Here is a 15,872-nt window from a genome sequence, read left to right on the forward strand (position 1 = left end):
GTTATTTAGAATATTACCAAAATCATTTTAAGGATATACTCTGGAAGAAGTGAATATAGTACCTTCCAAAGACGTAACTCTCTACTCATATAGAATTGCTGAATAGGCGTAAGCCTATTTGAAGCATATTCGGATTCGTGTAGTCCAACACATGCGGAAGAGAGACAATGATAAGTTGGACAGAATTCACTTGTTTGTGGGTTATCCTAGAGAAATGAAAGTAGGTTTATAGTCTTAAATCGAAGGTCATTGTTAGCATCAATGACCGTTTTTTTAGAAAAGGACTATGTAATAAACTATGTGCCCATAAGAAAATTTGTTCTTAAGGAAATAATAAAAGATATGTCTAATTTAGTACCAACTGTACAAGATGAGATACCACAAGGAAACTGTAACACGTATCACAAATGATACACAATTACAGAAAGTGTCTTGTTGTAGTGGGAGGGTTGTTAGGCAACCTAAATAGGTTCATGTTTTGGGAGAGTTTTTGGACTCGATCCCTGGAGGACATGAACCTGATCTCCGGTCATATAATGAAGCACTCCAAGATAAAGATGCAGCATCTTGGCAAAAAGTAATGAATAACAGAATTAGAATATATGTATTCTAATAAAATCTGGAAGCTTGTAGAATCACCAAATGGTGTAAAAGCCGTTGGGTGTAAAAAGGTCTATAATAGGGAAAGAGGGATAGATAGGAAGGTAGTAACTTTCAAAGCAAGGCTTGATGAAAAAGGAAACTTTTTCACTGGTAGCCATGCTTAAGTCTATCTGGATTCTTTTATCTATTTGGCAAGTGGATGTCAAGACAACATTCCTTAATGGAAGTTTTGAAGAAAGTATCCATATAAAGCAACCAGAAGGGTTCATTGCAAATGGCTAAGAGCATCTTGTGTGCAAGCTCAATCAGTCTATGGACTGAGGCAAATCTTCAAGGTCTTAGAACATCCGGTTTATCAAAGTCTATGGATTTAGTAACCGGATAAGTCTTGTGTATACAAAAGGTGTGATGGAAGCGTGGTGGTATTTCTTGTACTATACGGAGATAACATTTTTGGTAGTTGGAAACAATATCAAAATGTTGTCAGAAGTAAGGGTATGGTTGGCCAAATAATTCGATATAAAGGACTTGGGAGAATGTATATATTCTTGAGATCAAAGTAATAAGTGATCGCAAGAAAAGAATATTTTACTTATCCCAAGCTTCATATATCAGAAAAATCCTTGCTCGTTTTAAGCATGCAAATCTCCAAGAAAGGTTTCTTAACTTTCGGATGGAGTAACTTTATCTAAAGATATGTCTCAGAGACATCAAAGGAGATAAAGGAAATAAAGGCGCTTCTTTATGCCATAAGCCTAATGTATGCTATGCACGAGATCGAAATCTGTTTTGCCAAGGCATAGTTAGCAGATATCAAAGTAACCTGGACAAGGACGGTGGATTGCGATAAAGCATATATTAAGTACCTTAGAGGCACTAGAGAATATATGCTAGCTTACAAGGCATTAATTTGGTCCTTGTGGGTTGCATGGATTTTGACTTCCAATCGGATAGGGACAATAATAAGTCAACCTCGGGTTTTGTGTTTACTTTAGGAGGTAAAGTCATAACTATGGAAGAGTGATAAGCATAGGTGTTTTCTGGACTCCACCATAGAAGTTTAGTATATGGCAAGCCTCGAAGGTAGCCATAAAAGTTGAATGACTCAATAACCTCAAGATAGACTTAGATATGATGGTTTGTCCAAAGATTATTACAATTTATTGTAATAATATTGGTGCAGTAGCAAACTCGAAGAAACCATAAGTCTATAAAGGTAAGTAAACACAATAGAGCGCAAGTACCACCCAATACGAGAAATCATATAAACGAGGAGAAGTTGTTGCTGCCTAGAATGCATCAGATGATGACCTATAGATCTTTTCACTAAGGTCCTTAAGGCGAGAGCTTTTGATGGATATGTTGAAGGGTTGGGAATCGGATGTATGGCGATGAATATGGCAGCTTAGTCTTTTAGTATAAGTGGGAGATTGTTAGAGTGTATACTAAAAGCCTAGCTTTTGGTATAAACATTTATCTAGAAATAAGAATCACATTGGTCAAATGTCTACATTTATGATAAATGAAGTTGTTCAATTAATTTATATTGTAGATAACATGGTGTGTGGTGTCACACACAGAGGATCATGTTATCAGTACCTTATAAATTATAAACAGTAGCTCACGACCATAATGGAAAGGAACAAACCATTGGAAGGTCGTAGTGTAATTAGGTATTAGTTTATCTTAACTATATAATTACACTAGTACACTTAGAGTGTATTGAGTAGGACCATTAGAGGTCGTTTCTTTTATAATGACTTTATAAAGAAAAAAGACCTCAGTTATTATGGAAGTGTGTGCTCTTAATTCTAATATAATAACAAGCACATATATTTGATATTTATTTCTTTAATTTATCAATGGGTGAGATTTAGTTCGATGAATCAATAAGCCCGATAAGTTGAGAAATGATATCACTTATAGTGTGTGTTGTTGATTATAGAAGGAAACTGTGTCTTAGTGATCTAGGTTGAGAATGTCCCCAAGAGGAGCTCATAAGGATTGTTATGTTAAACCCTGCAGGTGGACTTAGTCCGACATGACGATGAAGTTGAGTGGTACTACTCTTGGAGCTAGATATTAATTAAGTGAGTTATCAGTAACTTACTTAATTAGTGGACATTTGTTATCTTAAACACAGGGAGACTAATACACTCATAATAAGAAGGAGCCCAAAATGTAATTTGGGATTGGTGCGGTAGTTCAATAATAGTTCTTTAGTGGAATAAATTATTATTGATGAAATTAAGTTGTGTGTTCGGGGCGAACACGGGATGCTTAATTTCATCGGGAGACCAAAACCAATTCCTCCTCTCGGTCCCTATCGTAGCCTCTAGTATATAGAGATTTATACCCACCGCATACCCACCTTCTTACCCATCCAATGGGGCCGGCCAAGCTAGCTTGGAACCCAAGCTAGGGCCGCCAAGACCAAGTGGATGAGTCATGTGGTGGCTGGCCTGGGTCCCAAGCTTAGGTGGCCGACCACTAGAATATTAAAAGGATTTTATTAAAATTATTTCTTATGTGGATATCATGATTTTAAAGAGAGTTTAAAAATTAAAATTTTCCTTTTATAACTTTCTACAAAAGATTAAGAGAAGAGATTAATCTCTTTCCTTATTTGTAGTTTAAAAGGATGGTTTTAATTTTTGGTAAAAACTTTCCTTATTTGTAAATCATCTACATATTTAAAAGAGAGTTTAAAATTTGAAATCTTTCCTTATTTGTTGATTAAAGGAGGATTTTAAATTTTAAGAAAACTTTCAATTTTAATCATGTTCATGATTTAAAAGAGAGTTTAAAATTAAATATTCTCTTTTATAAGTTTCTACAAAAGATTAAGAAAAGATTTGATATCTTTCCTTATTTGTAGATTAAAAGAGATTTTAATTTTTTAGAGATAACTTTCTTTTTATCCACATGTTTAAAAGAAATATTTTAATTTATAAAATTTCCTTTTTTATTAACCACCATGAAGGGAAAAATTATTTGAGAATTTTTTATTAATTTCCGGAAGTAAATTAGGAAGTTTTAATTTTTGTGTGAATTAAAATTTCCTTGATTAAAGGGATTAAGGTGGCCGGCCATTAACATGATGAAAAGAAAATTATTTTTAATTAAATAAATTTTCCTTTTCAATGGCAAAAGAATTAATGAAGTTTTTATTAAATTTTCCTTATTTGCCAAGACCAAAGATTATAAAAGAGGGGGTAGAGGAGGCTTCATGGTGGATGTCTCTATTATTTTTCTCCCTCTCTTCTTCTTTGGGTATGGCCGGCCCTTTTCTTTTCTCTCCTCTCCTTTGTGTGGCCGAAACTCTCTCATGGTGGAGATAGCTTTGGTGGCCGGATCTAAGAAGGAGAAGAAGGAGAGAAAAGAAGCCTCTTTTCTAGCATCCCTTGGAGCATGGTGGTGGTGGCCGAACCTCTTCATCCTAGAAGAAGTTTTGATGGCCGAAACTTACAAGGAAGAAGAAGGTGCTTGGTGGTTCTCATCTCGGAAGATCGTTGCCCACACAACATCCGAGGTTAGAAGAGAAATACGGTAGAAGATCAAGAGGTTTTTCTAAAAGGTATAACTAGTATTTTTCTTTCCGCATCATACTAGTTATTTTTGGAAATAATACTAAATACAAGAGGCATACGATTCTAGTATTTCGAATTTGTTTTCGATATAGTGTTCTTTTGTTTTTCTTTTCCTTGTGATTTGATTGTTCTTTTCGGTTAAGCTAAAGTTATTTTAGGATATTAAATATTAGCTTTCCATAAAAGGTTTTGTCTAGTCGGTGGTGGTTGCTCCCATATCCAAGAAGGTCATGTGCCTCGCCACGTCAGTACTGGGAACCAATTATGGAAATTAATATTTAATGGAATTAATAACTTAAGGTGATTTGGGTCGAACGTGTTAAGTTCCGCAGGAGATCCAAGTCTAAACCTAAAAGAACAAATAGATTAAGTTTTGGATCAAACGTGTTAAGTTCCGCAGGCGATCCAAAATTTAATTTAAAAGAACACATGGTAGCTAGGAAAAGGTTCAGACCTTTGTACAAAATTTTTGTACAGTGGAACCTCTAGGTTTTCCGAGTAGCAACCAACATTATGGACCTAGGGAGCTCTGATTGCATCAATTTCAGTTCCTATGGATTTCTGATGTTGCAAGGAGTTCAAATATGATGTTAACATGCAAAAATAGAGAATCAACAAAAAGCTCCACGTTGGGCCTGATATGGACTCATATCAGGCCCAACATGGGGCTGATATGATTCCATATCGGGCCCAATTTTCATCAACACCACTAACCTAGTCATTAGGCATTGGCCTCTTTGCCAGCATCTCATGGGTTGACACTGCAAAAATGCTCCATGTACTGAATACTTACTCCTAATGTGTGGCTTATAAAATTCTTTGGTGTTTATTTGACCTTCAGTTCAAGACACTTATTTCTATAGCCAAGCCTTGATGTGAAAAATATTTGTTTTACACAATGATTATTGTCTATGGCTCTGACATTTCATCATATTGATGTCATCTACTTGTTTAATGAAAATATCAGGATTCTTGATTTTTTATTTTTTTATTTTTTTTCTCCAACTCCTGCAAATATATATATGCAAATTCATATTTTAAGACATTATTTGCCTCAGGGACCAAGGATGGTGTGGGATGTTTTTCGTCTTGCTAAAGAAAATGCACCGGCAATCATATTTATTGATGAGGTTGATGTTATTGCTACTGCACGCTTTGATGCACAAACTGAAGCTGACAGGGAAGTTCAGCGTATCCTCATGGAATTATTGAATTAGGTAAAGAAATTTAGAGGAATATGTGATGGAAGAATATTGGCTTTGTATCAGGCCCACGTTGGGCCTGATATGAGTCAATATCAGGCCCAACATGAGGTTTTTTTACCGATTTTTTGATTTTACATATTAACATCTATGAAAAGTTGAAATAAATAATGGACACCATATTTGAACTTCTTGAAATATCATAAATCCATAGGAACTGAAATGAGTTCAATCGGAGCTCTCTAGGTCTATCAGTGGGTTTTGACCGAAACCCATTGATGGACCTAGGGAGCTTCGATTGCACCCATTTTAGTTCCTATGGATTTCTGATATTGCAAGGAATTCAAATATGATGTTCATTATTTATTTCGACTTTTCATAAATATTAACATGCAAAAATAAAGAATCAACAAAAAGCTCCACGTTGGGCCTGATATGGAATCATATCAGGCCCAACGTGAGCTTGATATGGAATCATATTAGACCCAACGTGGGCCTGATATGATTCCATATCAGGCCCAATTTTCATCAACACCACTAACCTAGTCATTAGACATTGGCCTCTTTGCCAGCATATCATGGGTTGGCACTACAAAAATGTTTCATGTACTAAATACTTACTCCTAATGTGTGGCTTATGAAATTCTTTGGTGTTTATTTGACCTTCAGTTCAAGACACTTGTTTCTATAGCCAAGTCTTGATGTGAAAAATGTTTGTTTTACACAATGATTATTGTCTATGGCTCTAACATTTCATCATATTGCTATCATCTACTTGTTAATGAAAATATTAGGATTCTTGATATTTTATTTTTATATTTTTTTCCTCCAACTCCTGCAAATATATATATATATGTCCATATCAGGCTCAACGTGGAGCTTTTTGTTGATTCTTTATTTTTGCATGTTAACATCTATGAAAAGTCGAAATAAATAATGAATACCATATTTGAACTCCTTGCAACATCAGAAATCCATAGGAACTTAAATGGATACAATCGGAGCTGCCTAGGTCCATTAGTGGAGTTCGGTCAAAACACACTGATGGACCTAGAGAACTCTGATTGAATCCATTTAAGTTCCTATAGATTTCTGATGTTGCAAGGAGTTCAAATATGATGTCCATTATTTATTTCGGCTTTTCATAGATGTTAACATACAAAATCAAAGAATCGGCAAAAAAACCTCACATTGGGCTTGATATGGAATGATATCAGATCCACGTTGGCCAGATATAAAATCATATCAGGCCCAACGTGGGTGTTTTTGCCGATTATTTGATTTTTCATGTTAACATCTATGAAAAACCGAAATAAATAATGAACACCATTTTTGAACTCCTTGCAACATCAGAAATCCATAGGAATTGAAATGGGTTCAATCGGAGCTCTCTAGGTCCATCAGTGGGTTTGATCGAAACTCACTGATCGACCTAAAGAGCTCCGATTACACTCATTTTAGTTCCAATAGATTTCTGAAATTGCAAGGAGTTCAAATATGTTATTCATTATTTATTTTTGCTTCTTCAAATATATTAAAATGTTGTTAAAAATTTGACTAATGTTATTCATATGGTCTGCCCATAAAAAAAAAGAGAAGAAAGAGAGAAATATAGTGAAGAAAAGAAAACGGTAGAAAAAGTTAAATTGTCATAAGGGTAACATAGGAAATACATTTTAAAAAGTACGTTCTTTGGTAAATACTCAAGTAGCGTACGCCTTTTAGTAAATTTAAATCTCTACATACGCCCTTTGGTAAATTGTCGTTAGTTTTTTATTGCATTTTGTCTATGAGATTACATGTTTTTCTTGAGAAACAATGGCATAAAGAACAGTGTAATGGTCTCACATGAAAAATTGTCCGATAAGAAAATCATATAACTTTGCAGATGCAATCTTGTTGTCATTGTAAAACTTTGTTGATCTTTCTTTTTACATATATTTAGATGACTTCTGATTTTTATTCTATGATGGTTTAGAATTTTATATATATACTAGTCATCTTGCACACGTATTACATGTATAATATAATATATAAATACACGTAATTAATACTTAGGTTCATAAATTGAATATGGTAAGGGTGTGTCAGACTTATGCAGTAATGTAACGTAAGACCGATGCTTGAAAACTCCAGCAGTAAACTACTGTAACGAATTCTCTCTCATAAAAAAATTAATTTTTTATGCTAGATATTAAGCTAATAAGAATAGATACTACATTTGATCTTAGTCAAAAGATCGAGAAAGATATGTTTTCTAACCTTGCTGTCCAAGTTGTTTATAAAAAATTTTATAAATTTTCGTGGGATTCTGTGAGGAACTCCCACATACTGCACAACTTGAGGGCGTGTCTCCTGATAGTGATATCGAGGACCTGTTCGCGGTCCCTTTGGGGGGGGGGGGCTAGTGGTGCTAATTTTTCAACCACAAGAGCATGAACAGGCGGAGGGACCTCTTTTCTTTAAGCCACTTGTGTTTCTTCGACATTGATGAATTCAGTGGCTCGATCCAGCAGCAAATTGAAGTCCTTCGGAGGTCTCCTAACCAGATCTTGAAAGAAATCATTATTGGTAAGCCCCTGTGAAAAGACACTCACCAAGGTTTCTGTGATGGCTGTAGGAATATCTATGGTCACCTAATTGAATCCTTTGTTGTAGGCTCACAACGTTTCCTTGGATCCTTGCTTAATAAAAAAGAGACTCCAAGGAGTCTTATGATATCGCCGATTACAAGAAAAGTGATGGAAGAATACCTTACAAAAATCTTTGAAGCGATGAATGGAATTATTTGGTAGCCGCTTGAACCACTTTTGAGCAGCTCCACCAAGGGTTGTAAGGAATATCCGACACTTCACACCATCAGTTAGTGGTTGTAGTAGAATTGCATTTTCAAATTTGAGAAGATGATCTTCTGGATCAGTTGTGTTTGAATACTCTCCGATATTCATATTCTGATACCGTTTTGGAAACGAATCTTCCAATATTCGTTGGGAGAATGGGGTAATGGTTTTCTTCGGCGAGCTATCACTTACCAGGGCCTTCCCTTTGCGTTTATTGCGAGTAAACATCTCTTCAGAAGATCCTTGATGAGAGTTTTCGGGCTCCATTTGTCCGAGTGGTGTATGAAATAACGCTCTCGGGGATGGGGGAGAGAGGTGCAGGAGGAACTCGGGCTGGATCTTCCTCTAGAATTCGTCTCTCCCGATGATGCATCATAGTAGAGGCAGCGGGGTTATGGTGGCAGAAGAGTACATCAGTATTGACTTGCTGTTGCTACAGAACCCTCTGAGCCTGTACTTCTACAAGCAGATCCAGATCTTCTTGTGTTTGCGTAATAATGGTAAATCTTCCAACTTCTTCCATCTCAAAGTTTCAGATCTTCTTATGTCGACCTTATGCAGTAGTGCAATGTAAGACAAACACTTGAAAACTCTAGCAGCAAGCTACTGTAACAATTTCAAAATTAGTATGATAAAGGATTGATTGATTGATTGTTGTTGTAATTAGGGGTTTAGATTTTTTTTAGTTTATTTTGAAGTCAGTTTTTGAAGGGAAGCTTCGGCATAAACAAATTTAAAACATGAAAATAATCTTTTGTAAAATATAAGATACTATTTCTTTATTTTGAAGTCAGTTTTTGAAGGGAAGCTTCGGCATAAACAAATTTAAAACATGAAAATAATCTTTTGTAAAATATAAGATACTATTTCTTAAAAAATCCAGAGTTGGTGAGAACGTGTGCACCGGGCTGCTGTTATTTTGAAACCGCTTTTTTATAAGTTTTTAGGGTTATGAAATTTTTTAAAAAACTCGGCGGCACTGCAACCTTGTTAATTTATGTAGTTTTGGATCAGGACTGCATTTTGAATCCGAAAGATTAAAAATTCGATCCGTTCCCGCCGACGCAGCAAAATATGACCCTTTTTTTTCGCCCAATTCCCGCGCCTTGTCAAAATCCCTTCCTTTTCCCCCTTCGCCTTCTCCCGTTGCGACCTGCTTCCCTCCCCAACTTTCGACGCAGCTTCCTGTCCACCGGCGAAGGCCTTCCGACGCCCCTGATCCTCCGATCTCACTGATCTTAAACTACGGTAAGGTATTAAATATCTCCCATTTGTTATTTTCTCCGACGATTCTGGTTGACAGTTTTGATTTTTGTCTCGCTTGATTGTGATATCTACTGCATTTTTGATGGCTTGATAGATTGATCTCAATTTGTTTTATGCTACAACTGATTTTTTTTCTTCTGGGTGCTGGTTATGGTCTGAAGATTTCTGCACGAACGAAAATTCTTTGGAGAAGGGAAGCATGGAGGATGATTTTACATCTTAGCATGTGAAAAATTGGGACAAAAATACTAATTGACGATCCATGGTGAGGGAGTCTAAAGTTGAGCCTTTCTATGCCCGGCTTCGTGATGCTGCCTTGGCATCCTCGTCTTCCCCTCTGCTTATTTTCCCGTCGGCTTCTGATGTGGACTCCCTCTGTGCCCTGAAGATTGTAACCCATGTCCTCTCATCTGATTCAATTCTTTACTCAGTATACCCTGTCACTTCGTTTAATGAAGTTGATGAAATAGTCACTCGCAACCTAAGGTTGTTAGATCAGCACTTCACATTGCTTCTCATTAATTGGGGCTGCCACCGGGACCTCCGTAGGCTGTTGAACCTTGGGCCCGAAGTTCATGTTTTTGTCATTGATAGCCACCGCCCGATCCACCTTCACAACCTTAATGAGCAAAACGAGCAGGTTGTTGTTCTTTATAGTCAGGAAGATGAACTTCAGGCTGATCTGGCTTATGAATTTGATGTTTCAGCACTGGCCAACGCATCTGATCTGAATAGTGATGATGAAATTGATATGAACTCTGATAGTGACGAGGATAGTGCTAGTGACAATGATGTGGAGGTCGAAGGAGGGAGCAGGAAGCGCCGTAAAGTCTCACAAGATCCAGAGTCTGATCCAGTTAGGCTCTATACGAAGCTCAAGTCAGAGTATTACAAGTTGGGTACTTTTCATGGAAGGCCATCAGGTTGCTTGATGTTTGAATTAGCACATTCACTGAGAAAGAACACAAATGGGCTATTGTGGTTGGCTTGTGTTTCACTCACAGATCAATTTGTACATGAAAGGCTAACCAATGAGCGGTATCAAGCTGGAGTTATGGAACTCGAGCAACATATAAACAGCTCAGAAAATATGGATGCTGTAACCTCAGTTACACTCAAAGATGGTACGAAGATACAGACTCCTGAGAGTTTTCGAATAGTCTATGAAGATGAACCAAGACTCATGCTTTTGCGGGAATGGAATCTGTTTGATTCAATGTTGTGCTCTTCCTATATAGCAACCAAACTTAAGACTTGGAGTGACAATGGTTTGAAAAAGTTGAAGCTATTGTTAGCCAGAATGGGGTTCCCCATCGTTGATTGTCAAAAGAAGTTTCAATATATGAGCAATGAAGTGAAACTAAAGATGAAAGAAGAGTTTGACAGTTTTTTGCCAGAGTATGGGCTAACTGATTTCTACTACCGTAGCTTCTTGATAGTGCATGGCTATTGCAAAAAGGTTTCAGCTGCTGATGTTGTGTATGGAGTCACAGCATTGCTTGAGTCATGTACAGTGGAAAAAGATTCCTCATCTTCTGATTACTTTGGGGATGCTTTATCTGCATTGTCACTCAAAAACATTGATCAACTCAGAAAGGGAATGCAGAGTGCAATTGAAGTACAGAGGGCTATTCTCAGGCAAGGAAGCTGTGCAATTACCAAAAGTGGGGTTATTAGAAGCGGAAGAAAATTTCGCTGGTTGAGGCTTGATGATCAAGTTGACACTCATAGGTTAGGCCATCCCCAGGCACTTACCAAGTTCTGCTATTTCTTGATGGATGCACTGAAGGAAAGAGGGGCAAAGGTGAAACCACTAGTCTGTGCATGCGCTGCAAAAGAAACCAATAAGGTTTTGATTGTTGGCATCCATGGCAAACCCCGTCTTGGAGCCATTCAAGGCAACTCGTTTGGATTTGCGTTCAGGACATCAGCTCTTGAAATTGGTGCTGAAATTTCTCATGATTTGTTTGATTCTTCTTGGATACTTTTGGATACAGGGATTCTGCATTTGTTTATGACAAGATTAACTGAGAAGCTTTGACGTATTGTTATTAGTGGCACACTGATATGGAAATCTTTTCTAAGTAGACTTCAGGAATGGGTAGTTTTCTCAAATTGTTGAATGTTGGATAGTAGATAATTCTGATCTTGTCAGAGTGCTGGATATGTACTAATTTGTGTTTGTGGTTTCACCTGACCGATGGAGAAGAAACAAGTAGCAAAATTTGTCAAGGGGCTATCCAATTTATTTTGTTTGATCTGTGATAGTAGCTAACATATCGATGGATCCTTTGCTCTTAATGTTCACTCGAGAAAGGTCCAGCTTACTTTTGATTCACCAAGAAGATTATTTCAAACTTATCACGCCTGAACATAACAGTGAAGCACAAGGAAGCCCCACATATTATTACCTTGTATCAGTTTCTCTTTTCCCAGAATCAATTTCATTTACATTTTCAAGGTCAGATATCTGCCTCAACAATATATCTGTTCTTCAATATTAGTCTTAGTACTTGCTGCAATTTTTCATATTGAGATTACTTTGAATGTTATTTCCTCAAACAACTTAGTTAATCCTACCTAGTCAAAACTTTTTTAATATTCGATAGAATGAAATGCACTGAACATGATGTCTTATATGAATAATAATGAGAATAAAGAAATAAATCTGAGAAGAATTCAGCATCAATTACTGCTCATCATATAGGGGAGTCCTCAGTAGGTTTCATCAGTAAATTTAGTCAAACCGCTGAGCTTTTTTGCAGCTTATTTTCTCTGTGGTCAATGAAGTTGGTCGATGAGTACAAATCATGCTTTGCTTCAAAGATGTTAAATTACTTGCCACCTTCAATCTTCTCGGTTATTCTCGTTTTCCTGAGGAGCTTGTGAATCTGAAAGGAGAGTGCCGTCAATATACCAATAGGTATTTATGATAAAATAGTAGAAAAACAACTCAGGTATAGACCTCTCCATGTAATTCTCCAAGAATGCTTGTTTCTAATTGTCTTTCATGAAATGTAAGTTTTGTTTGGAAATTAAGCAATGAAATTAGTAGAGTTACCTAGTGTTGGATTGAGCTGTTGTCTTGCTTGAAATGGGGCTTGGAGTTGGAAAGGGCAGTAATGGTCAGAAGAGGAATGCAAGTGAGCCCCTTCCATGTGGGATCTAGGGTACTGCATGAAAGCTCCTAGAGAAGAAAAACCTACCCTTGTAGAATGCATCTGTATAGGGTACCCCATTGGTGGAGGGCCAACACTTGCTGATGAGCTTGTTGGTCCATATATTTGCTGATAGTAATAAGACCCCATTTGAGGGCTGTACACTGCAGCAGCCTGTAAGGTACGTTTATAAACAAGAATCATCATTAGTTAGCTAGCTACATGTTCCTGAAATTGTATGGAAAGTGGTTTTTTTGTGAGCACCTAAAAGATTTAGAAGATATAGAAGAGAGCAAAGAGAGGAGGCACTAACTTGTTGGTATCCATACTCAGAAGGGTAAGCCATAAACCTGCAATGAAACAATTGTTCCTTAAGAATTTGAGATACAATTATTATTGTTATTATTATTTTCTATTTTTGAGAATAATGTTTCAGAAGTGCATCAATGTGGTCAGCCATTGATTACACCTGGAACAAACAGAGAGGAGTTAGATTTTTGGCAGAGGGCATTGATGAGCCGGGGACATTGTGGCTGGAGGAATGCTCTGGGCAAGGGCCCCACTCTGAGTGCTCGAGCGTGGGACTCACCCATATGGTGTAGAGTGGATTCCTTGAGGTCCCACCTGAGCTGGCACTCTGCCATAGGCCGTCCCTGGTCCCGCCCCCTGTTGCATGCTCCCCTCTTGGCCCAGCCTCTGAATCCTCCCTACACAAAACAGAGCAAGACAGCAAATTACTCTATTCGACTTGGAGAAGATTAAAATTGATTTATTTTTAATTTAAAATTTATGTAGTTATACTATATTCAACTTGGGAAATATTTAAATTGATCATTTCTAGGTCATTATTTTAAATTTAGAGTAAATTACTTAGCTCTAGAAATATTTAGATAGGATTATAAATGAACTAAATGTTCATAAGTTTGATGTTCAACAGTTTGTTTATGTTTATTCACTGCACATAAAATTAATTTAATGAATAAGTTTGAATATTTTGTTAAATTAATTGAATAAGTTTGAATATATTTTGTTTAACTCGTTAATGTCCTTAAATAAGGATTGTGACGAATAAAATTTATGAAACATATTTATTAATAAAATTTGTATCAACATAATCAACATATATATATATATATATATATATATATATATATATATATATATATATATATAAAATGAAAATAAATTTATATTATTAAGTTTTATAATTAAACTTATAAAAATATTAACAATCAAATAGAGTTTGATAATATTTAAATGAATGAAACTCAAGTTAGTAAAAAAGAAATCAAGACAAGTTTAAATCATCATTTCAACTATTTGATTTATTTTAGACTTAGCTTGATTTGATTTAGTTATTACGTAAGTTTAGACTACCATAAAATTTAACTAGCTTGTTTATAGATAAGTGGTCCAAAGATAAGTAGCTTAGATGTCTAGGTATTTTTATCCTTCCATCCACATGAAGTTGATCAGCTTGGTTCTATGGAAATTTTCTATCAACCATCAAATAAATTTGGAAAGTACAGATGAGCAGATGGTCAAGCACCACAAGTGGTTCAAGCAAAAATCCTATATTTAGGTGTTACTTAATTTATGTGTAATCTAGATTTTGTTAGTTGATCCTTAAACATAATTCTGACCTCGTAATTTGATCTGATCTAACAAAAATCCCCTATTTCCTCATCAATATTGAGATCAAGAGCACACCTTGTTCTCTTCGGGGGTTTCTGGGCACTGCCAAAGCGGCGATGCTGCAGTTCGCTCGCCGGCCGTCGATCACTGGATTCGGATTGACCACCGCCCGCCGTGCAGCCTCCGCGTCGTGAAACGTTACCTGCTTCATCGACCCATCGGAGGCGATGAGGAAAAACGAAGAAAGAGGAATCATTAAAGAATGGGAGGTGGAGAGGTAGTCGGGTCATACGAAACCGTAGCCTTTGGATCGGCCGGTGGCCTTGTCGGTGATGACGACGGCCTCGAGGATGTCGCCGAACTGCTCGAAGTGGCGGCGGAGCTCCTCGCTGGGCGTCTCCCATGCCAAGCCGCCGACGAAGACCTTGGTCCACGTCGTGTCTCCGAACCGCGACCGGTAATGCGGGCCTCCTGACATCGTCGGCAGCGGCGGCGAAGCCATCGGCATGCACGCAGGTTCTACGTGCTCATAGATGTATCAGAAATGTGAGATGAAAGTCAAGATTGCGATTGAGAGGTAAGAGAAGAGGAGGAAGATGACAGCTGCACTGCATCACATATCTCCCACTTTGTCCTTCCTGTCGTCTACTCACAGTATGAGTTTTTTTTTTTTAATATAATAGATATGGAAATTCAGAACACAATATTGAGCAGGGCAATCCAATAAGAATTTATTTATATTTGTGTAATTCATACTATTGTCTGATTACATTTTTCAGTGTTTTCATCCATTATATAAAGAAAGATAAATTATAATATTAATTTATTATATAAAGAAAAATAAATTATAATATGAATTTATAGTTAACCGTCAAATTAGATGGTGGGAGGTTATATAATTCATACGAGATCAATTAAATAGTAGTGAATCAAATGCATTGCAAGTTGTGAAATTTTTAAAAGTCACATTTATTTATTTTATCCATTCTATAAATTATTGTTGTATGCATTTAAAAAATAAGACCAATATGGTATTGGATTTAGAATACTATCATTGTGATATTGGTTTTAAAAAATTATTATCATTTTGGGGTTACATAAATTTTAAAATAAACACCACTATGATGCTAGTTTTCAAAATATAATGTTGATTTTTAAAATACAGTATTATTCTTTCAAATCTAATATTATAGTGATGTTCTTTGAATATAATAATACCACAATGGTTGAGAAGGGGTAAAAAGGGAAACAAATATGTCATTTGAGAAATCTAAAAATTAGGTGTGTTTTTTTTTGAAAATTTTGTAACTTTAAGTATATCCTTTGATGAATTTTTGTCGATCAAATGAGTAAATATTAATAATTTATTAAACTAAATGAATAAATTTTAACATATACCTATTCAATTTTAATATTCATAAATAGAGTTGGTGAACTGTTAATGAATAAAATTTATAAATAAAATTTATGAATTATATTCATCAATAAATTTTTATTAACATGATAAATAAATATTTTTTTAAAGTTAATAAACAAATTTATATTATGAAGTTCAATAATTAATCAAGTTAGCTTAAA

The 15,872-nt window shown here is 36.0% G+C and overlaps 2 protein-coding genes and 1 pseudogene across 3 annotated transcripts; 1 reads left to right on the forward strand and 2 right to left on the reverse strand.

Moving 5' to 3' along the window:
- Positions 1 to 7,472: 7,472 nt before the first annotated feature.
- On the reverse strand, positions 7,473 to 7,647 carry LOC122025915 (annotated as a pseudogene).
- A 1,697-nt stretch (positions 7,648 to 9,344) lies between these two features.
- On the forward strand, positions 9,345 to 12,590 carry LOC122022546 (cell division control protein 45 homolog). 2 transcript variants are annotated; one of them, XR_006123009.1, is made up of 3 exons: positions 9,345 to 9,483; positions 9,663 to 11,962; positions 12,267 to 12,590. XR_006123009.1 is itself a non-coding variant. In XM_042580577.1 (2 exons), exon 2 carries the CDS (start codon positions 9,764 to 9,766, stop codon positions 11,540 to 11,542), a length of 1,779 nt encoding a protein of 592 aa, XP_042436511.1. In that variant the 5' UTR covers positions 9,345 to 9,483; positions 9,663 to 9,763; the 3' UTR covers positions 11,543 to 12,004. The 2 variants fall into 2 exon arrangements, 1 of the variants encoding a protein (XP_042436511.1); XM_042580577.1 differs by lacking the exon at positions 12,267 to 12,590 and having other exon boundaries at positions 9,663 to 12,004.
- Positions 12,591 to 12,988: 398 nt separating this feature from the next.
- On the reverse strand, positions 12,989 to 14,841 carry LOC122022990 (probable RNA-binding protein ARP1). Its single transcript, XM_042581095.1, has 4 exons — positions 14,587 to 14,841; positions 14,370 to 14,496; positions 13,284 to 13,366; positions 12,989 to 13,009 (listed from the first exon to the last, which is right to left on the reverse strand). Exons 1-4 carry the CDS (start codon positions 14,800 to 14,802, stop codon positions 12,989 to 12,991), a joined length of 447 nt encoding a protein of 148 aa, XP_042437029.1. The 5' UTR covers positions 14,803 to 14,841.
- Between the last annotated feature and the right edge of the window lie 1,031 nt (positions 14,842 to 15,872).

The sequence above is a fragment of the Zingiber officinale genome, chromosome 9B (genome assembly GCF_018446385.1).
Source record: "Zingiber officinale cultivar Zhangliang chromosome 9B, Zo_v1.1, whole genome shotgun sequence".
NCBI classification, from domain to species: domain Eukaryota; kingdom Viridiplantae; phylum Streptophyta; class Magnoliopsida; order Zingiberales; family Zingiberaceae; genus Zingiber; species Zingiber officinale.